The 22,894-nt window shown below is 48.3% G+C and overlaps 1 protein-coding gene across 2 annotated transcripts in view; it reads left to right on the top strand.

Moving 5' to 3' along the window:
- The window catches only part of LOC130340261 (golgin subfamily A member 6-like protein 22), a 548,567-nt gene extending 526,035 nt beyond the window's left edge, over window positions 1-22,532 (top strand). The window contains exons 15-16 of one of the 2 annotated variants that reach the window (XR_008880418.1): window positions 17,349-17,532; window positions 22,398-22,532. Coding sequence is in view for 1 of the 2 variants with exons in the window: in XM_056554161.1 (XP_056410136.1) it covers window positions 17,349-17,408 (60 nt within the window). In the remaining variant the exon portion in view is untranslated. Of the gene's footprint in view, window positions 1-17,348; window positions 21,225-22,397 lie in introns of those variants that run through there. The other variant, XM_056554161.1, reaches the window with a different exon arrangement.
- Window positions 22,533-22,894: the final 362 nt, after the last annotated feature.

A 22,894-nucleotide genomic window follows, 5' to 3' on the forward strand; every position in this document is an offset into this window, starting at 1 on the left:
ATGAGATGAGAGCTAACTGGAAAAGAGCCACTGGAGGGAGGGGAAAGTTTATGCCATTTTACCTCCTCTGATATCCCCTTTAACATATAGAGGCACATGAGGCGCCTTTTACATCAGGAGGATTCATTTGCCTCATAAGGGGTAGGAGGAGACCCCCTTTAAGATCAAAGACTGGAGGACAAGACTCCCTTAAGACCTTCGGAGTCTGGAGGGGGCGCTATTAAAGAGGTTATCAAGACAGCTGAAAAGGTATGACCTTCCTTCGCTTCCCAGCCACTGGAGAGAGGGAAAAGTTTATGCCATTTTAGCTCCTTTGATAACCCCTTTTACAGAGGCAAATGAGGCGCCTTTAACATCAGGAGGATTCATTTTCCTCATAAGGGGTAGGAGGAGACCCCCTTTAAGATCAAAAACTGGAGGACAAGACTCCCATAAGACCACTGGAGTCTGGAGGAGGCGCTGTTAAAGAGGTTATCAAGACAGCTGAAAAAGTATGACCTTACCTCGCTTTCCAGCAGCTCACTTCTGCTTTGGTCTTGACTCATCCTGATACCTTCTGGTATGAAAATGGAGGGCCGAGATGTGGGAGCAGGTAGCATGTTGCAGTCGTCACATGCAGGCGGAATCAGTGGCAGCAAATGTACGCAACATCGTATGTACATTGTCTACCACATGGAGGCCTGGTTTCACCCACATGTGGTGACCACAACACATTACCTGACCCCTTATTTCAGCCACCCCCTTTATTCCAGGTGAGAAGGTATAGGGAGGAGATGAGAGCTATGTGGAAAAGAGCCACTGGAGGTAGGGGAAAGTTTATGCCATTTTAGCTCCTCTGATAACCCCTTTAACATATAGAGGCAAATGAGGCGCCTTTTACATCAGGAGGATTAATTTGCCTCATAAGGGGTAGGAGGAGACCCCCATTAAGATCAAATACTGGAGGACAAGACTCCCTTAAGACCAGTGGAGTCTGGAGGAGGCGCTGTTAAAGCGGTTATCAAGACAGCTGAAAAGGTATGACCTTCCTTCGCTTTCCAGCCACTGGAGAGAGGGAAAAGTTTATGCCATTTTAGCTCCTCTGATAACCCCATTTACAGAGGCAAATGAAGCGCCTTTAACATCAGGAGGATTCATTTGCCTCATAAGGGGTAGGAGGAGACCCCCTTTAAGATCAAATACTGGAGAACAAGACTCCCTTAAGACCAGTGGAGTCTGGAGGAGGCGCTGTTAAAGCGGTTATCAAGACAGCTGAATAGGTATGACCTTCCTTTGCTTCCTAGCCACTGGAGAGAGGGAAAAGTTTATGCCTTTTTAGCTCCTCTGATAACCCCCTTAACATATAGAGGCAAATGAGGCGCCTTTTACATCAGGAGGATTCATTTGCCTCATAAGGGGTAGGAGGAGACCCCCTTTAAGATCAAAAACTGGAGGACAAGACTCCCTTAAGACCACTGGAGTCTGGAAGAGGCGCTGCTAAAGAGGTTATCAAGACAGCTGAAAGGGTATGACCTTACCTTGCTTTCCCAGCAGCTCACTTCTGGATTGGTCTCGACCCGTCCTGATACCTTTTGGTATGAAAATGGAGGGCCGAGATGGGGGAGCAGGTAGCATGTTGCAGTCGTCACATGCAGGCGAAATCAGTGGCAGCAAATGTATGCAACATCGTATGTACATTGTCTACCACATGGAGGCCTGGTTTCACCCACATGTGGTGACCACAACACATTACTTAACCCCTTATGTCAGCCACCCCCTTTATTCCATTTGAGAAGGTATCGGGATGAGATGAGAGCTAACTGGAAAAGAGCCACTTGAGGGAGGGTAAAGTTTATGCCATTTTAGCTCCTTTGATAACCCCCTTTACAGAGGCAAATGAGGCGCCTTTTACATCAGGAGGATTCATTTGCCTAATAAGGGGTAGGAGGAGACCCCCTTTAAGATCAAATACTGGAGGACAAGACTCCCTTAAGACCAGTGGAGTCTGGAGGAGGCGCTGTTAAAGAGGTTATCAAGACAGCTGAAAAAGTATGACCTTACCTCGCTTTCCAGCAGCTCACTTCTGCTTTGGTCTTGACTCATCCTGATACCTTCTGGTATGAAAATGGAGGGCCGAGATGAGGGAGCAGGTAGCATGTTGCAGTCGTCACATGCAGGCGGAATCAGTGGCAGCAAATGTACGCAACATCGTATGTACATTGTCTACCACATGGAGGCCTGGTTTCACCCACATGTGGTGACCACAACACATTACCTGACCCCTTATTTAAGCCACCCCCTTTATTCCAGGTGAGAAGGTATAGGGAGGAGATGAGAGCTATGTGGAAAAGAGCCACTGGAGGTAGGGGAAAGTTTATGCCATTTTAGCTCCTCTGATAACCCCTTTAACATATGGAGGCAAATGAGGCGCCTTTTACAACAGGAGGATTCATTTGCCTCATAAGGGGTAGGAGGAGACCCCCTTTAAGATCAAATACTGGAGGACAAGACTCCCTTAAGACCAGTGGAGTCTGGAGGAGGCGCTGTTAAAGCGGTTATCAAGACAGCTGAAAAGGTATGACCTTCCTTCACTTCCCAGCCACTGAAGAGAGGGAAAAGTTTATGCCATTTTAGCTCCTCTGATAACCCCTTTAACATATAGAGGCAAATGATGCGCCTATAATATCAGGAGGATTCATTTGCCTCATAAGGGGTAGGAGGAGACCCCCTTTAAGATCAAAGACTGGAGGACAAGACTCCCTTAAGACCACTGGAGTCTGGAGAAGGCGCTGTTAAAGAGGTTATCAAGACAGCTGAAAAAGTATGATCTTACCTCGCTTCCCAGCAGCTCACTTCTGGTTTGGTCTTGACTCATCCTGATACCTTTTGGTATGAAAATGGAGGGCCGAGATGGGGGAGCAGGTAGCATGTTGCAGTCGTCACATGCAGGCGAAATCAGTGGCAGCAAATGTACGCAACATTGTATGTACATTGTCTACCACATGGAGGCCTGGTTTCACCCACATTTGGTGACCACAACACATTACCTGACCCCTTATTTCAGCCACCTCCTTTATTCCAGGTGAGAAGGTATCGGGATGAGATGAGAGCTAACTGGAAAAGAGCCACTGGAGGGAGGGGAAAGTTTATGCCATTTTACCTCCTCTGATATCCCCTTTAACATATAGAGGCACATGAGGCGCCTTTTACATCAGGAGGATTCATTTGCCTCATAAGGGGTAGGAGGAGACCCCCTTTAAGATCAAATACTGGAGGTCAAGACTCCCTTAAGACCAGTGGAGTCTGGAGGAGGCGCTGTTAAAGGGGTTATCAAGACAGCTGAAAAGGTATGACCTTCCTTCGCTTCCCAGCCACTGGAGAGAGGGAAAAGTTTATGCCATTTTAGCTCCTCTGATAACCCATTTTACAGAGGCAAATGAGGCGCCTTTAACATCAGGAGGATTAATTTGCCTCATAAGGGGTAGGAGGAGACCCCCTTTAAGATCAAATACTGGAGGACAAGACTCCCTTAAGACCACTGGAGTCTGGAGGAGGCGCTGTTAAGGAGGTTATCAAGACAGCTGAAAAGGTATGACCTTCCTTTGCTTCCTAGCCACTGGAGAGAGGAAAAAGTTTATGCCTTTTTAGCTCCTCTGATAACCCCCTTAACATATAGAGGCAAATGAGGCGCCTTTTACATCAGGAGGATTCATTTGCCTCATAAGGGGTAGGAGGAGACCCCCTTTAAGATCAAAAACTGGAGGACAAGACTTCCTTAAGACCACTGGAGCCTGGAAGAGGCGCTGTTAAAGAGGTTATCAAGACAGCTGAAAGGGTATGACCTTACCTTGCTTTCCCAGCAGCTCACTTCTGGATTGGTCTCGACTTTTCCTGATACCTTTTGGTATGAAAATGGAGGGCCGAGATGGGGGAGCAGGTAGCATGTTGCAGTCGTCACATGCAGGCGAAATCAGTGGCAGCAAATGTATGAAACATCGTATGTACATTGTCTACCACATGGAGGCCTGGTTTCACCCACATGTGGTTACCACAACACATTACCTGTCCCCTTATTTCAGCTACCCCCTTTATTCCAGGTGAGAAGGTATCGGGTTGAGATGAGAGCTAACTGGAAAAGAGCCACTGGAGGGAGGGGAAAGTTAATGCCATTTCAGCTCCTCTGATAACCCCTTTAAAATATAGAGGCAAATGAGGCGCCTTTTACATCAGGAGGATTCATTTGCCTCATAAGGGGTAGGAGGAGACCCCCTTTAACCTGTTCAGTACCCCGGGCGTACTGGTACATTCCGACACCCTGGGTACATGTACATCCGTGCGAATTTAGGTCCCTGCCGCGCAGCGGCACCCAGCGCAAATGCCCAGGGGGGTCATCAGACCCCCCCAATGTTGGCGATCGGCGCAAATCGCAAGTGAATTCACACTTGCGATTTGCGTCTATTCCGGTGATGTGGGTCACAGGTGACCCGCTGACCCGGAAATACATGGCGATCGGGGGTGTTGGATACACCCCCTATCAGCCACTGTATCTATGGGAAGGTGGCGATTTCTTCACCCCCAGGAACGCTGCTATTGCCAATAGCAGCCGGCAGGGGAGGGGTTAACGGCATCCTCTTGCAGCTCCCATGGCTGGCTTAGTTCAGTCAGCGGTCAGAGCTGCTGGAGAAAGCTAGGGACCTCTCCTCTGCATGATCGGAACCCCCTCAGGACTGAAGATCCCCCTTAGAGCAGATCTTATACCCTATCCCCCTAAGAGCAGATCTTATCCCCTATCCCCTATCCAAAGGAGAGGGGATAAGATGCCTGATCGCGGGAGTCCCACAGCTGGGGACGCCCGTGAGCATGCACGCGGCACCCCGTTTGTAATCAGCCCCCCGTATTCGCTACGGGTTTGATTACGGTCGACCGCAGGGCCAGCGGCGTGTGACGTCCGCAGCTCCCCCCCCCCCCCCCCCCATATAACTGTGTGTGATTTTTAATCACACACTGTTATATATCGTATTTATCGGGGTATACCACTCATCGGCCTATTACACGCACCCCCTTTTTTCCAAGGAGGTTTTGGTAAAAAAGTTTTTTTACCAAAATATCCTTGGAAAAATGAGGGTGTGTGTGTTTTTCAGGTGTACCACGATAAACTGTTTCTGGTGGCTTCTGCAGTTCAATGATTTAAAGCAAGCGCTTAAATCTTTTACGTGCAGTGGCTTCTGTGGGGCCAGAGTGCCGCTGCTCTAGTCCCCGGTTTTATAGTTAAATATCCCCCCGCTCCCTGATTCCCTCCCAGTCCCTGGTTTTATAGTTACATGTGCCCTGGGGACTGCGGTCCTTCATGCTCCGGCGGCCTCCTGATCTGTCACTGCGCCGTGCACTGACTGACGAGTGACGTCGTGTTGAGGACGTCACTCGTCATTACGCAGCGCACAGTGACAGATCAGGAGGCCACCGGAGCATGAAGGACCGCAGTCCCCAGGGCACATGTAACTATAAAACCGGGGACGGGGAGGGAATCTGGCGGTGGCAATGGGACTCTGGCCAGGCAGAAGCTGCTGCAGTTCAATGATTTAAAGTGCCCGCTTTAAATCATTGAACTGCAGCAGCTTTTGCGGGATCACAAACAGTATATCGGCGTATAACACGCAGATAGACTTTAGGCTAAAATTTTTAGCAGCGGAGGCATGCGCTTTTCTTGCCTCCGACTCCGAATCTGTCAGTGAGGACGATGAAGATCCTACATTTCTACTTCTGTGGGGCCAGAGTGCCACTGCTCTAGTCCCCGGTTTTATAGTTAAATACCCCCCCCCCCCCCCCCGCTGCCTGATTCCCTCCCCGTCCCGGTTTTATAGTTAAATATCCCGCCGCTGCCACTGCCCAATTCCCTCCCCGTCCCCAGTTTTATAGTTACATGTGCCCTGGGGACTGCGGTCCTTCATGCTCCGGCGGCCTCCTGATCTGTCACTGCGCCGTGCACTGACTGACGAGTGACGTTGTGTTGAGGACGTCACTCGTCATTACGCAGCGCACAGTGACAGATCAGGAGGCCACCGGAGCATGAAGGCCCGCAGTCCCCAGGGCACATGTAACTATAAAACCAGGGACGGGGAGGGAATTGGGCCGTGGTGGCGGCGGCGGGATATTTAACTATAAAACCGGGGACTGGGAGGGAATTGGGCCGTGGTGGCGGCGGGATATTTAACTATAAAACCAGGGACGGGGAGGGAATTGGGCAGTGGCGGCGGCGGGACATATAACAATAAAACCGGGGACGGGGAGGGAATTGGGCCGTGGCGGCGGCGGGATATTTAACTATAAAACCAGGGACGGGGAGGGAATTGGGCAGTGGCGGCGGCGGGACATATAACTATAAAACCGGGGACTGGGAGGGAATCTGGCGGTGGCAGTGGGACTCTGGCCAGGCAGAAGCTGCTGCAGTTCAATGATTTAAAGTGCCCGCTTTAAATCATTGAACTGCAGCAGCTTTTGCGGGATCACAAACAGTATATCGGCGTATAACACGCAGATAGACTTTAGGCTAAAATTTTTAGCAGCGGAGGCATGCGCTTTTCTTGCCTCCGACTCCGAATCTGTCAGTGAGGACGATGAAGATCCTACATTCCTGTGTTCTTCATCGTCCTCCTCATCATCTAGTACTGATGAGGAGTCACCTGTGCGGCAGAGACGCCGCCAGGTGAGGCCACGCAACCCCCATTGTAGTGGCCCTGTGGCCTGCACTAGTGCGAGTGGTGATGCCGCTTGTACTAGGAGTCCGAACCCCTAGACAAGTTTACCAGAGCCCCCTTCTGGTGAACCTTTCTGGAGACCCCCAGAGGGTTATCTGCCACGGATTCTGGAGTTTGTTGGCTACTCCGGAATCCGGATTGACAATTCTGGATTCACAGAAATTTGACTATTTCAGTTATTTTTTCAGTGACAGTTTTGTCAATCTAATGGTGGAGCAGACAAATCTGTACGCCAGGCAGTTCATTGCCCACCACCCTGATTCTTTTTTGGCCAGGTCCAATGTATGGTACTCCATTGATGCAGCAGAAATGATGACATTTTGGGGCCTCTTGCTGCATATGGGCCTGGTCAAAAGCCAAGTGTCAGGCAGTACTGGAGCGGGGACATCCTATACAAGACCCAGCTTTACAGTATTGCCCTGACACTGAAGCGGTTCGAGGCCATTCGGAAATGCCTCCATTATGCACATAATGAGGCATGTCCACCCCGAAGTGATCCCACCTATGACCGGCTTTACAAAGTGAGACCACTCATCGATCACTTTGGGGCCAAATTTTTGGAGGCCTACGTACCACTCAGGGACCTCTCGGTAGATGAGTCTCTTATCAGTTTTAAGGGGAGACTCATCTTCCGCCAGTATATTCCCTCGAAGCGGGCGCGGTATGACGTGAAGCTATATAAACTTTGTGAGAGTACCTCCGGGTACACTTACAAGTTTAGGGTGTATGAGGGACGAGATTCCCGTATTGAACCCCCAGATTGTTTACCCACTCTGAGTGTTAGCGGTAAAATCGTTTTGGACCTTGTGTACCCATTGTTGGATAAGGGTTACCACGTGTATGTGGAAAACTTTTATACCAGCATCCCTCTCTTCACAACCCTTCCACCAGATCCACGTCCGCTTGTGGGACCGTGCGGAAGAACCAGAGAGGCCTCCCTTTAAATTTGATCCAGACACCTATGTCCAAGGGTATGTCCCGTGCCCTTGCCCATGAAAACCTGTTGCTGGTCAGGTATAAGGATAAGAGGGATGTCCTTATGCTGACTACTATTCATGGCAACAGCAGCTCACCTGTCCCTGTGCGAGGTACCACAACACCGGTCCTCAAGCCCGATTGTATTCTGGACTACAATCGGTATATGGGGGGAGTTGATCTTTCTGATCAAGTCCTCAAGCCATACATGGCCATGCGGAAAACACGGGTATGGTACAAAAAAGTTGCGGTCTACATGGTACAGGTTGCCATGTACAATGCTTTTGTACTGTCCCAGTACGCTGGCAACACAGGGACATACCTTCAATTCCAAGAAGAAGCCCTAAAGGTCCTTATCTTTGGTGACCGGGAAAGAGCAGGCTGGACTTCCCAAGGAACTGAAGTATTAGGTGCCAGGATCGTCCCAGGCCAACACTTTCCAGGTGAAGTCCCCCACACTGGAAAGAAGGGACGAACCCTGAAAAAAATGCAGAATGTGTCACAAGAGGGGGATTCGGAAGGACACCACCACTCAATGTGACACTTGCCCCCATCATCCGGGCCTCTGAATTAAAAACTGCTTCAGTGAGTATCACACTTCCATACGGTACTAAATTTTCCCTCTTCATTTTAATTTCCCATAATTTGACCCCAATGTACCAAGTCCAGAGTACATTGCAAATTTCAACCCCATAAAACCACTAAAATGCCCAAAAAACTCTTTATAAAAAAAAAACTGATAAGACCTCTGGGGGTATTTCTTCCAAAAATGGGTCACTGAGTCACTATCATCGGGGACTTTTTATGTTGCCTCAAATGTTCAGCGCTCTCTCTCTCCACCTGAGCGGGGTGCGCATTAATGCAACAGGTTAGGGACGGCCACACACATCACATTCCCAGAATGATGATTCAGAGCATAGGGTTTGGGGTGGGCATATTTTTTTGTTTTGGCTATGCTCTGGTTCATCATTCTGGGAACATAATTTATAATTTTATGTCCCACTGTACCACACTTTAGTTACATAGTGTACCCCAGTTATTTACCACATGTAATGCCCCTTGAGGGGGGTCCCACTGTTCCTCCTCCATAGGAGAAATACAAAGCTCAAGGACCCTGACTGATCTCCGGCACCTCTGAGACCAGTGTGCAAGCTGTTTACGGCCAAATATGAGGTACGTCCTTACTCCAAAGAAATGTATTTGCAAATTTACAGTAACATTTTCTCCTGTTACCACTTGTGAAAATGAAAAATTTGGGGTAACCCCAGCATTTTTGTGTAAAAAAATAAAATTTTTCCTTTTAACATGCCACTTAATGAACATTTATCAAACACCTGAGGGGTGTTAAGGCTCACTGTACCCCTTGTTACGTTCTTTGAGGGGTGTAGTTTCCAAAATGGTATGCCATGTGTTTTTTTTTTTTTTTTGCTGTTCTGGCACCATAGGGGCTTCCTAAATGCGACATGCCCCCCCCCCCCCCATTTCAGCAAAATTTGCAAATGTGACTCCTCTGGTGCATTGTAGTGCACCAGCAGAGCACTTGACATCCACTCATGGGGTATTTCCATACTCAGAAGAGATGGGGTTACAAATTTTGGGGGGCATTTTGTCCTATTATCCCTTGTAAAAATTTAAAATTTGAGAGAGAACCAGCATTTTAGTGAAAAAAAAAATCATTTACACATCCAACTTTAACGAAAAGTCGTCAAACACCTGTGGTGTGTTAAGGCTCATTGGACCCCTTGTTATGTGCCTTGAGGGCTGTAGTTTCCAAAATAGTATGCCATGTGGGGTTTTATTTGCTGTCCTGGCGCCATAGGGGCTTCCTAAATGGGACATGCCCCTCAAAAACCATTTCAGCAAAATTTGCTTTTCAAAAGCCAAATGTGACTCCTTCTCTTCTGAGCATTGTAGTGTGCCAGAAGAGCACTTGACATCCACACATGGGGTATTTCCATACTCAGAAGAGATGAGGTTACAAATTTTGGGGGGCATTTTGTCCTATTATCCCTTGTAAAAAAAAAAATTTATTTGAGGGAAAACCAGCATTTTAATGAAAAAAAATCATTTGCACATCCAACTTTAACCTCTTAAGGACCAATGACGTCCTGGGACGTCATGGCACCCTGGGCCTTAAGGACCAATGACGTCCCAGGACGTCATGGCGTTTTCCGCTCCCTGCCGCTCGCCAGGCAGAGATCGGAACCGGATGCCTGCTGAAATCCTTCAGAAAGCATCCAGGGCAAACGCCGAGGGGGGCCATGTAGGCCCCCCATGTCGGCGATCGCCGCAAATCGCAAGGGAAATTGCCCTTGCGATCTGCGACGATACCGGGCTGATCGGGTCTCTGGGACCCGACTGCCCGGTAATTTTGCATGATCCCGGCAGCCAGGACCATGGTAAAGTATAGGAGCAAGGTGTCAAGCCTGCCACCTCCTCCGATCCCCTGCGATTCTTCGGTTAGTTAACCGACCAATCGCAGGGGGGGGGGCAGTTACTTCCTCCCGCCCTGCCCGGCCCCTGGAAGTCCGGAGAGGACGGAAGGAAGACCGGAGGACGCAGCGGGGGACGGGGGAGTGCTGGGGACCGGCCCCGGTACTTACCTCGTCCCTGAAGACCCGGATCCCGGCGATAAAGACGGCGGCGGCGGCAACAGGTGAGTGGATCTTCAGCCGCGGTCGGCCCCTTTACAGCAATGCATGTCGCCGTAAAGCGACATGCATTGCTGTATTGGGACCCTGTATACTACAACTCCCAGCATGCCCAGACAGCCCTTGGCGTCTGGGCATGCTGGGAGTTGTAGTTTTGCAACATCTGGAGGCCCACAGTTTGGAGACCACTGTGCCCTTCCAGATGTTGCAAAACTACACATCCTCAGCATGCCCTTACTGTCCAGGCATGCTGGGAGTTGTAGTTCTGTAACATCTGGCCCTTCAGATGTTGCAGAACTACAACTCCCAGCATTCCTGGACAGTTTTGGCATACTGGGAGTTGTAGTTTTGCAACATCTGGAAGGGCACAGATTGGGAACCACTGTATTAGTGGTCTGCAAACTGTAGTCCTCCAGATGTTGCAAAACTACAACTCCAAGCATGCTGGGAGTTGTAGTTCGGCAACATCTGGCTCTAAAAATGTTGCCGAACTACTACTTCCAGCATGCCTGAGAATGCTGGGAGTTGTAGTTTTGCAACAACAGGAGGCACACTGGTTGGGAAACATTGTCTGTTTCCTAACTCAGTGTTTCCCAACCCGTGTGCCTCCAGCTGTTGCAAAACTATAACTACCAGCATGCACTGATAGACTGTGCATGCTGGGAGTTGTAGTTTTGCAACAGCTGGAGGTTCCCCCCCCCCCCCCCCGTGAATGTACAGGATACATTCACATGGGCAGGGGCCTTACAGTGAGTATAAAACCCCACATGGGATACCATTTTGGAAACTACACCCCTCAAGGCGTGTAACAAGGAGTCCAGTGAGCCTTAACACCCCGCAGGTGTTTGACGACTTTTCGTTAAAATTGGACGTGTAAATGAAAAAAAAATTTCCACTAAAGTGCAGTTTTTCCCCAACTTTACCAATTTTACAAAGGGTAATGGGAGAAAATGGCCCCCAAAATTTGTAACCCCATCTCTTCTGAGTATGGAAATACCATGTTAGGATGTAAAATGCTCTGCGGGCGAACTACAATGCTGAGAAGAGAAGGAGCGCCATTGAGATTTTGGAAAGAGAATTCATTTAGAATGGTAGTCAGGGGCCATGCGCGTTTACAAAGCCCCCCGTGGTGCCAGAACAGTGGACCCCCCACATATGACACCATTTTGGAAACTACACCCCTCACAGAATTTAATAAGGGGTGCAGTGAGTATTTACACCCCACTGGCGTTTGACAGATCATAAATGCTCACTGCACCCCTTAATAGATTACATGAGGGGTGTAGTTTCCAAAATGGGGTCACATGTGGGGGGGCAGGTCCATTGTTCTGGCACTATGGGGGCTTTGTAAACACAGGTGGCCTTCAATTCCGGACAAATTTTCTCTTCAAAATCCCAATGGCGCTCTAAGCATTGTAGAGCGCCAGCAGAGCACTTTACATCCACATATGGGGTATTTTCTTACTCAAAAGAAATGGAGTTACAAATTTTGGGGAGGCTTTTTTCCTATTTTCCCTTGTGAAAATGAAAAATTTAGGGTAACACCAGCATTTTAGTGAAATTTTTTTTTCCGTTTTCCCATCCAAATTTAATGAAAATTCGTCAAACACCTGTGGGGTGTTAAGGCTCACTATACCCCTTGTCACATTCCGTGAGGGGTGTAGTTTCCAAAATGGGGTCACATGTGGATATTTATGTTTTTGCGTTTATGTCAGAACCGCTGTAAAATCAGCCACCCATGTGCAAATCACCAATTTAGGCCTCAAATGTAAATGGTGCGCTCTCACTCCTGAGCCTTGTTGTGCGCCCACAGAGAATTTTACGCCCACATATGGGGTATTTCCGTACTCAGGAGAAATTGCGTTACAAATTTTGGGTTCCTTTTACTGCTTGTGAAAATAAAAAGTATGGGGCAACACCAGCATGTTAGTGTAAATTTTTTTATTTTTTTAAACTAACAGGCTGGTGTAGACCCCAACTTTTCCTTTTCATAAGGGGTAAAGGGAGAAAAAGCCCCCAAAATTTGTAGTGCAATTTCTCCCGAGTACGGAAATACCCCATATGTGGTCCTAAACTAATACGACAGGTCTCTTAAATGAGCGCCATGCGCATTTGAGGACTAAATTAGGGATTGCATAGGGGTGGACATAGGGGTATTCTATGCCAGTGATTCCCAAACAGGGTGCCTCCAGCTGTTGCTAAACTCCCAGCATACCTGGACAGTCAGCGGCTCTCCAGAAATGCTGGGAGTTGTTGTTTTGCAACAGCTGGAGGCTCCGTTTTGGAAACACGGTTTTCATTTTTATTGGGGGGGGCACAGTGTAAGGGGGTGTAATATGTAGTGTTTTACCCTTTATTATGTGGTAGTGTAGTGTAGTTTTTTTACGGTACATTTGCACTGGTGTGTTACGGCGAGCTTACAGCTAGCATTTGCGCTGCATTGAAAAATTTGCCGCAGCCCAAACTTGAAGCAGGAAACTTACTGTTAACCTGCCTGTGTGAATGCAACCTGTACGTTCACGTGGGGGGGGGGGGGGGGGGGGGGCAAACCTCCAGCTGTTTCAAGACTACAACTCCCAGCATGTACTGACAGACCGTGCATACTGGGAGTTGTACTTTTGCAAAAGCTGGAGGCACACTGGTTGGAAAACCTTCAGTTAGGTTCTGTTACCTAACTCAGTATTTTCCAACCAGTGTGCCTCCAGCTGTTGCAAAACTATAACTCACAGCATGTGCTGATCGCCGAAGGGCATGCTGTGAGATGTAGTTATGCAACAGCTGGAGGTACGCAACTACAACTCCCAGCATGCCGAGATAGCTGTTTGGGCATGCTGGTATTTGCAGTTTTGCAACATCTGAGGGCTACAGTTTATAGACCTCTGCACCGTGATCTCCAAACTGTGACCCTCCAGATGTTGCAAAACTACAAATACCAGCATGCCAAGACAGCAAAGAGCTGTTTGGGCATGCTAGGAGTTGTAGTTTTGCAAGATCTGGAGGGATACAGTTTAGAGACCACTGTATAGTGGTTTCAGACTGTAGCCCTCCAGCTGTTGCAAAACTACATATTCCAGCATGCCCAAACAGCTGTCTGGGCATGCTGGGAGTTGTAGTTTTGCAACATCTGGAGGGCTACAGGTTAGAGACCACTGTATAGGCAACTAGGCAACTTACTGGCTTCCGTAGGATCCAGGGAGCCATCCTCTTCTGCTGCACGACATCGCCGCCCGCTGATCACCGTCGCCCGCTTCCTCAGGACGGGTAAGTGGATTTCGGCGCCCTGTCCTCTTCGGTTTCCCCATTCTGCCCCGCCTATTGTGGGTGGGTAGGACGGGGAAAACGAAAGTTAACCCCCCCCCCGCCCCCGATCTGCTATTGGTCTTCGCTTCTGATGACCAAAAGCAGGTATAGGAGGGGTGGCACACCTGCCACCTCACTCTTATGCCTTCAGGGGGATCGTAGGTGTCTTAGACAACCGCGATCCCCCTTGAATTTACTTGCGATTTGCACCAATCGCCGACATGGGGGGGGGGTCTGATGACCCCCCTGGGCATTTGCGCGGGAAGCCTGCTGATCAATATCAGCAGTCACCCCGGTCCAGTCCCCGCCCGGTGCGCGGTGGGGACCGAAATTCCCACGGGCGAATTCATACGCCCTTCGTCCTTAAGTACCAGGACGCAAGGGCGTATGCATACGCCCTTCTTCCCCAACAGGTTAAGATCAAATACTGGAGGACAAGACTCCCTTAACCCCTTAACGATGCAAGACGTATATTTACGTCCTGCGCCGGCTCCCGCGATATGAAGCATCACATCACGTCCGTCCCGACGCTCATCAACGGCCGGCACCCGCGGCTAATACCACACATCGCCAATTACGGCAATGTGCGGTATTAACCCTTTAGAAGCTGCGGACCGCCGCTTCTAAAGTGAACGTGAAACTATCCCGGCTAGTCAGCCGGGCTGTTCGGGACCGCCGCGGTGAAATCGCGGCGTCCCGAACAGCTTACAGGACACCAGGAGGGCCCTTACCTGCCTCCTCGGTGACGAATGACTGCTCCGTGCCTGAGATCTAGGCAGGAGCAGTCAAGCGCCGATAACACTGATCACAGGCGTGTTAATACACGCCAGTGATCAGCATGAGAGATCAGTGTGTGCAGTGTTATAGGTCCATATGGGACCTATAACACTGCAAAATAAAATAAAATAAAAAGTGTTAATAAAGGTCATTTAACCCCTTCCCTAATAAAAGTTTGAATCACCCCCCTTTTCCCATAAAAAAAAAAAACATATGTGGTATCGCTGCGTGCGTAAATGTCCGAACTATAAAAATATATAATTAATTAAACCGCACGGTCAATGGCGTACGCGCAAAAAAATTCCAAAGTCCAAAAAAGCGTATTTTTTGGTCACTTTTTATACCATTAAAAAATGAATAAAAAGTCCGATCAAAACAAAAATGGTACCGATAAAAACTTCAAATCACGGCGCAAAAAATGAGTCCTCATACTGCTCAGTACGGGGAAAAATAAAAAAGTTATAGGGGTCAGAAGATGACATTTTTAAATGTATACATTTTCCTGCATGTAGTTATGATTTTTTCCAGAAGTATGACAAAATCAAACTTATATAAGTAGGGTATCATTTTAACCATATGGATCTACAGAATAATGATAAGGTGTCATTTTTACCGAAATATGCACTGCGTAGAAACGGAAGCCCCCAAAAGTTACAAAATGGCGTTTTTTCTTCGATTTTGTTGCACAATGATTTTTTTTCCATTTCGCCGTGAATTTTTGGGTAAAATGACTAATGTCACTGCAAAGTAGAATTGGTGACACAAAAAATAAGCCATAATATGGATTTTTAGGTGGAAAATTGAAAGGGTTATGATTTTTAAAAGGTAAGGAGGAAAAAAGGAAAGTGCAAAAACTGAAAAACCCTGAGTCCTTAAGGGGTTAAGACCACTGGAGTCTGGAGGAGGCGCTGTTAAAGAGGTTATCAAGACAGCTGAAAAAGTAAGAACTTACCATGCTTCCCAGTTGCTCACTTCAGGTTTGGTCTCATCCTGATACCATCTGGTATGAAAATGGAGGGCCGAGATGGGGGAGCAGGTGGCATGTTCAGTCGTCACATGCAGGCAAAATCAGTGGCAGCAAATGTATGCAACATTGTGTGTACATTGGCTACCACATGGAGGCCTGGTCTCGCCCGCATGTGGTGACCATAGCACATTACCTGACCCCTTATTTCAGCCTCCCCCTTTATTCCAGGTGAGAATGTATCGGGATGAGATGAGAGCTAACTGGAAAAGAGCCACTGAAGGAAGGGTGAAGTTTATGCCATTTTAGCTCCTCTGATAACCCCTTTAACATATAGAGGAAAATGAGGTGCCTTTTACATCAGGAGGATTCATTTGCCTCATAAGGGGTAGGAGTAGACCCCTTTTAAGATCAAAGACTGGAAGGCAAGACTCCCTTAAGACCATTGGAGTCTGGAGGAGGCACTGTTAAAGAGGTTATCAAGACAGCTGAAAACGTATGACGTTCCTTCGCTTACCAGCAGCTCACTTCTGATTTGGTCTCGACTCGTCCTGATTCCTTCCGGTATGAAAATGGAGGGCCGAGATGGGGGAGAAGGTAGCTTGTAGTCACATGCAAGCGAAATCAGTGGCAGCAAACAAATGCAACATGGTGTGCACATTGGCTACCACATGGAGGCCTGGTTTCGCCCCCACATGTGGTGATCACAACACATTACCTGACCCCTTATTTCAGCCACCCCCTTTATTCCAGGTGAGGAGATATCAGGATGAGATGAGAGCTATTTGGAAAAGAGCCACTGGAGGGAGGGAAAAAGTTATGCATTTTTAGCTCCTCTGATAGCACCTTTAACATATAGAGGCAAATGAGGCGCCCTTAACATCAGGAGGAGACCCCCTTTAAGATCAAATAATGGAGAACAGGACTCCCTTAAGACCAGTAGAGTCTAGAGGAGGCGCTGTTTAAAGAGGTTATCAAGACAGCTGAAAAGGTATGACCTTACCTCACTTCCCAGCAGATCACTTCTGGTTTGGTCTCGACTCGTCCTGATACCTCCACGGTAGCTTTACTGAGGGTAGAGAGGTGATATAGTATATGCAGTACAGACAATTTCCCAAATAGGTGACCAGTTACACAGAGGGACCTCGCAGGCTTCCTGGGAATTGCAGTGTATAGATACACTTTAGTGCAGGCCATGGTGACTATATAGAAGACTTGACTGACTTGACAATTGACAAGAAGATGACTTTGAGCTTACTTGAGCTGACTTGTGGCTGCAGGCTTTAGGCTTGAGGCCTCAAATGCTCTGGACACACTCTGAGGCAACTGCACTGGACCTCAGCAGAAGCAAGAATGCAGGAGGAGAGCGATTGTAGCTCCACCCCTGCTTTTATTGGAGTGTCTTGCAAAGAGCCCATAGGTCACTAGAGGGGTCACCTGGTCACTAGTGCCTCCTGGGTATCAAGCACATGGTCACGCTAGTTAAAGAAACATTACACTTTTAACATATAACATGTGTACATAGGGGTTAAAACTGCAGGGGGCCCTGGGTACATAAAGGGACTCTTGGTAACCATGCAACTGCTGTAGTAACATGTCAAATGACAATATACATAGCTCTTTCGGATTGGGCTGCCAGAGGCTATCTACCCAATGCATTGGCTACTGGGGTCTCTTGGTTGGACACACTTCCCCCAGAGCTCTATGCATTGTTAGACAACATTAGACATTTGTTACCTTATTTTACCTTCTGGCCAGTAAAATATCCTGGGCACGTGGACACAAGAAAATATTAGACATTAAGCATTATAAACATTTTGTGGACTAGTACTATGGTAAATGCTACAGCCCTAATGTGATATTAAACATATGTGCATGACTTAACGTGGTGTCAGTGGACTATGTGTAGCACAGGACTTTATGTGGTATTTTAATCTTTATACCTAGCTGGAACTTGGCCTTGAGTGGACTGTTGAGGACCTACACAGCACCTACCCTTGGGATTAAGGAATGCCTACTTCTTCGGGAGCTCTTGACTCGATTGGAATTGCAACAGGCTCTCCCTCGTCGAATTCTGGAGTAGGTAGCGGTTCGGGACTGGCAGGACTTGGACTTGTTGGCAGAGACATTGGTGAGACAGGTGATCGGGAGATTGGGGTATAGACTGGTGACAGGACTGGGACTGGTGTGGCGACTAAGGTTGGTTGAACCGGTCCAGGGTTTGGCGAGATACAGAAGACCGAAGGTTGACTTTGGGAGAACATAGGGACATTCATGGATGGGTGGATTTCCTTGCCCGGCACATACTCCCTCGCAGGTCTGACAGCTGGTGGAGAAGGTGCTGGGAGCAGGAATAGGTCTTCCTTGAGACACAGCTTGATTCTGTTACGATGGACAATTTGCGGCTCATACCCAAGTTTTTGTACCTCGTACATGTCAGAGTCTGGATAGGGTACAGACATCACTGTGTATGGTTCTGTCTCCCAGATAGAGTCCAGTTTATGAGTTCTCGGGAACTTCCGCAGACAGATTTTGTCATCTAGCTGGAGGGGTTTGGCGGAGGCATGACAGTTATAATTGTTGTGGTTCTAAAGGTGATAATCCTGTCTGCAGCTCCACTTATTGTGGACAATCCTGCATGCTACACCAATTGTGATTTTAGAATTAGAGTAAAACAAACATGCCCCTCCCCCGACCATGTGCTCTCTTTGTTGGAGTCAAAATGGCACCAACTATATGAAAACGGAAGCAGGAAGTTCAGGCTAAATTTATAGGTCCTAAATATGTTTGTAAAACACCCAGAAACACTGATTAAGTTTTGTACAACTATGAAATAATTGTACAAGGTATTTTGGCAGAAATGTCTTGTACCGGCAGTGTATACCACCAAATTAACTATCACTCGGTAACCAGCAAAGTTAATAACATTTAATAAAAACATTAATTAGCTAAACCAAATAAGACATACATACAAGCATTAATACAATAGTACATACTCTATGTTTAGCAAACTAGCAGGAATCTACGCAAGTGATACGTGAATATTTAGTGTAGAAATGATACAATCAATATACTTATCCATCCCAGGCTAAAGAGCAGGATGCTCCTCTCTCAACGAAATTCCCAAGCAAAAAAGGACCAAAGGCTATGTGGTTTCCTGTGATATCCCCTAATGCCCCACCCCTTTGGCCTACTCTCCTCACATAACCTGGAAAAACAGGTTCTTTAGCCCCGCCCACTGTGGCTGTGGCTAAACCAAGCTAAAACCGTGGGGGCAGGGAAATGTATACTGCATGGAAACAATGGATGTAAAAACACATAATTTCAGTGTCCATAACAATAATCTTGCTGTTGTCTTCGTTAAGCCTCGCCCATCTTTTTGCCAACAATCTCTTTTGCTTCTTGGATCCTTCTTTGATCCTGGGGAGTTATTGAATGGGGCTTGAAGCCCAAATGCCCATGCCATTCCCTCATCGGGTAGAAAGGGGTGTAGCCGGTAGAACAATGGACCGTGTTGTTATAAATCTCCAACAATTCGGGCAACAATTGGGGCCACTCTTCATGCTTGGATACAGATGCAGCTCGCAACATGTTGATGAAGACTTGATTGATGTGCTCACAGAGCCCGTTCCCTTGAGAGTGGTAAGCTGTAGTCCAAAGTTTCTTACAGGCGTGGAACTGACACAGCTCCTCAAAGAGTTGGGCCTCGAAGGCCCTTCCACGGTCTGTTAGGACAGACTCCGGACACCCAAGGGTTTGCACCCAATTGGAGTACAACATCTGGGCCGCTGTCTTGGCTGTGAGGTCTTTAACGGGTACCATGACAACCCATTTGGAGTAGTGATCCACCATGGTGAGAGCATAAGTGTGCCCAGACTGGGTAGGAGACAACTTGACATGGTCTAGCGCGACCAACGGATTAGGCCTTTCACTCTGGATTGAATGGAGGGGTGCTCTTGCGCCCTTGCACACATTCTTGGTGACATTGCAGAGTGCACACTCACTGCACCATTTCTCAATGTCGCTCCACATTCCAATCCAGTAGCCTCGGTCTTGTGGACTCCAAAGTGTCCCGACTGATCATGACATGTGTTGCGGACCATCGCCGCATCTCTTCGAGGAACCAGAATCTGATGAAGTCGAGCATCAGAGACCGGATCCAAAGAATTTCTGTAGCTGGGTTGTCGCCGGTGAGGATTCTGTGTTGGATCATGGACGCATGTACGAAGTCTGTAGGGTGTTTACTAAAAGCCTTGTGGTACCTTTTGGCGACGTTGACGACTCCCTTGACTTGATCCCTTGGGGTGGTATTGTCTCCTACTTGGAGTTGCGCCCACCAGGGCTCAGGAGAACTCATACAGGATCCTTCAACCACTTGGGCCGCATGCTTTTGAGCCACCTTGTGTTCTGTTAGGATGACCCTTGACTCTATGAGATACAGCTGGGCGACTGGGGTGTATTTAGGTAGCACAGTAGTAGAATCAGACAGATTGACTAACCGTACTGGGGCCCATTGGTAACTGTAACAAGGCTTCTCGCAGCTCCAACAAGGATGATCGAGGATGATCTTCCAGTTGCATTGGCTCCAGCAGGGCTTGATAGTCCTTGTTTCTTACTCCAGGACTTGCACGGCACCAGGTGATGGTCTCTATGTTGGGTTGCAAGGTCACCGACCTGATGTCTTGTACTCGCCCTCTGCAGATTTCACCTTGCTTGTTGGAAAACTTCTCTGCCTGTAGAACTTTCAAGTGGTGTTGCACAGCCCATTGGCCTGAAAGGGACATGTAGGGGAGAGAGGTACGGCATCTACTATTTCAACAAAACAGTTTTTCATAATGTTCATCTCCATTATAAATTCAGCAGACCCCTTATCTGCCACATTATTTACAATCACTCCCTGCCCAATAAGTACACGTTTTCCCAACTGAATAGTTGGCTCCCAGTATTCATGTCTGGGTATTGGTTGTCTTACCTGCCACTACTCTAAAGTCAACATCATCAGGCTCACACAATAAACTAGCATCCCAATGCTGATAGAATTTTTTTTTAGGTATGGTAGACACTTGTGACCCTGTATCTATCAGCGCCTCCAACTGTACACCCTCTACAATAATTTTTACATAGGGGCAGGAGGCAACATAAAGTGCGAGTCCTAACTTAGGCATTCAGGTTTGGACCTGGTGACTGTTTTCCTGAGGGCCGGTCCGCGACCTCAGGAGAAATCTGTTTAAATCCCTGCATCTTCCAATGTCCTGACTTATTGCAGTAAGTACAAAAGGGCCTATGAGTCCCCGAGGGCCTATTGGACGGAGAGTTGAAATTGCAGGGGGCAGGGACAGGTTTCCTATGTGGGGGCTGTTCATAGTCAGGTGGGGCGGCCCGAATGGCAAGCTCCTTCACCGCCTTAGTCAACTGTTCAATGTCCTGCTTAACACTTTGTAGGTCAAAGGCTGTGGTGACTGGCAAAGCAGATGATACTGGGGCGGGGGCCCATGATGGTGGTATTGGCCCAACTACCGGCCCTTGTGGCTCTTGGACAGGAGTACAAACTTCCTCAAAGTCAGTCCCGGACTCAATCACTTGAATAGTCAGTCTCTTAAAAGCAGGGCAGGACAAATGAGGGTTTTTGACTGCTAACATTCTCAACTGGGCTTTGTCCCACTTATTATGAGCCCCATCGATAAATCTGTCCATTAACACCTTGTTGCCCTGCTGGGGATTTATACCATCTAGTTTTTGGACAGTCTCTAGGGCCTGGGTTCTCAACCTGGGGTACGCGTACCCTTAGGGGTACGCCAGGGGCTGTCGGGGTACGTGAAAGCGCTGACAAATATCGTCCATGCAATGGCCAGTATTTGTCAGCGCATAGCCTGTAAGTGAGCTGCGTGGTTGCCGGAGAGACGTGTGGCCTCCCCTGATGTTGCGCGGAGTTGCCGTACAGCGCAGGGGGACGTCAGTGCGGCCCCGCCGAACATCCCGTGAAGGAGCAGGTAACGGGACCGCAGGACGCCAGGTAAACAACTGTATTGGACGGAGGGGGGACTGTATGGGACGGAGCACAAGGCATTAAGATGGAAGGGGAGAGGGATAATGGCGGAGGGGGGATGGGGAGTAATAAAGCACAAGGCTTTAAAATGTAATGCCTTGTGCTTTATTACTCCCTCCCCCCCCCTCCGCCATTATCCCTCTCCCCTTCCATCTTAATCCCCTTGCACTATTCCCCCTCCCTCTGATCCCCTTTTGCCATATCGGATAATAATGGCACAAGGGGATTAAGGTGGAGGGGGGAAAATGGCAAAAGGGGATCAGAGAGAGGTGGGAATAATGACACAAGGGGATTAAGATGGAGGGGGGGTTGATTATCCCCCCTCCATCTTAATCCCCTTGTGTTATTATTCCTCCTCCATCTTTATCCCCTTGTGCCAATATTCCCCCCTCCCTCTGATCCCCTTTTGCCATTTTTCCCCCCTCCAACTTAATCCCCTTGTGCTATTATTATCTGATATGGCAAAAGGGGGGAATAATGGTACAGGGGGATTAAGAAGGAGGGGGGAATAATTGCACAAGGGGATTAATATGCAAGGGGGAATAATGGCACAAGGGGATTAAAAGGGAGGGGGGAATAATGGCACAAGGGGATTAAGATGGAGGGGGGAATAATGGCACAAGGCGATTAATTCCATCTTAATCCCCTTGTGCTATTATTCCCCCCTCCATTTGAATCCCCTTTTGCCATTATTCCCCCCTACATCTTAATCCCCTTTTGCCATATTGGATAATAATGGCACAAGGGGATTAAGATGGAGGGGGGATGCATTAGTATAAAGGTAAGAACACTCCTTTTGTCCGCGGGTACCCCTCGCGCATGAGGGGGTACCCGCGGACATAAGTTCAGGACTTGGGGGTACGGTCGCCGAAAAGGTTGAGAACCACTGGTCTAGGACTTTTTTGTTCCTGTTTATGTTTTGTTTTTACCTGCAACCTGTGGAAATAAAGCTGGCAAGGAGCCAGACTTGTATGAGGAACTGTGGTCTGCTGTGTTATTGTGAGGAACGTGTCCCTTTGAAAGTGACCAGGACGATCCGAGAGCTAATCCCTGAGACGGTTCGTCACATTTTGGTGGAGGATGCGGGCACACGTTGATAAGGACATAACGTTGACAAGGGCAACCAACAGGCGAGTTGGAGAGGAGCCGTTGCTAGGAGCAACCCCCTCAAGATTGCAAGTTGGAGGAGCCCAGCAGAGGAGTTCAAGCACAGGATGGTGTCTGCGGAGGAGCGTTGCTAGGGGAAACTGATCGAGATTAAAAAAAAATTCTGAAAAAAGGACATCGGCAGTTCGTTGCTGGGGGCAACCGACGTGAATGTGGTCCCCACCTCTTTGTGTACATAGCGATGTTTTACAGGCACTGCAGTTACCTGGGTTTGTGACCACGATCCAGGCTCTCTACATCGCGATGCACTCTCGGCCCGCCGCCGCAACAAGACTGGGCA

Source organism: Hyla sarda, unplaced genomic scaffold, assembly GCF_029499605.1.
Source record: "Hyla sarda isolate aHylSar1 unplaced genomic scaffold, aHylSar1.hap1 scaffold_58, whole genome shotgun sequence".
NCBI lineage: Eukaryota > Metazoa > Chordata > Amphibia > Anura > Hylidae > Hyla > Hyla sarda.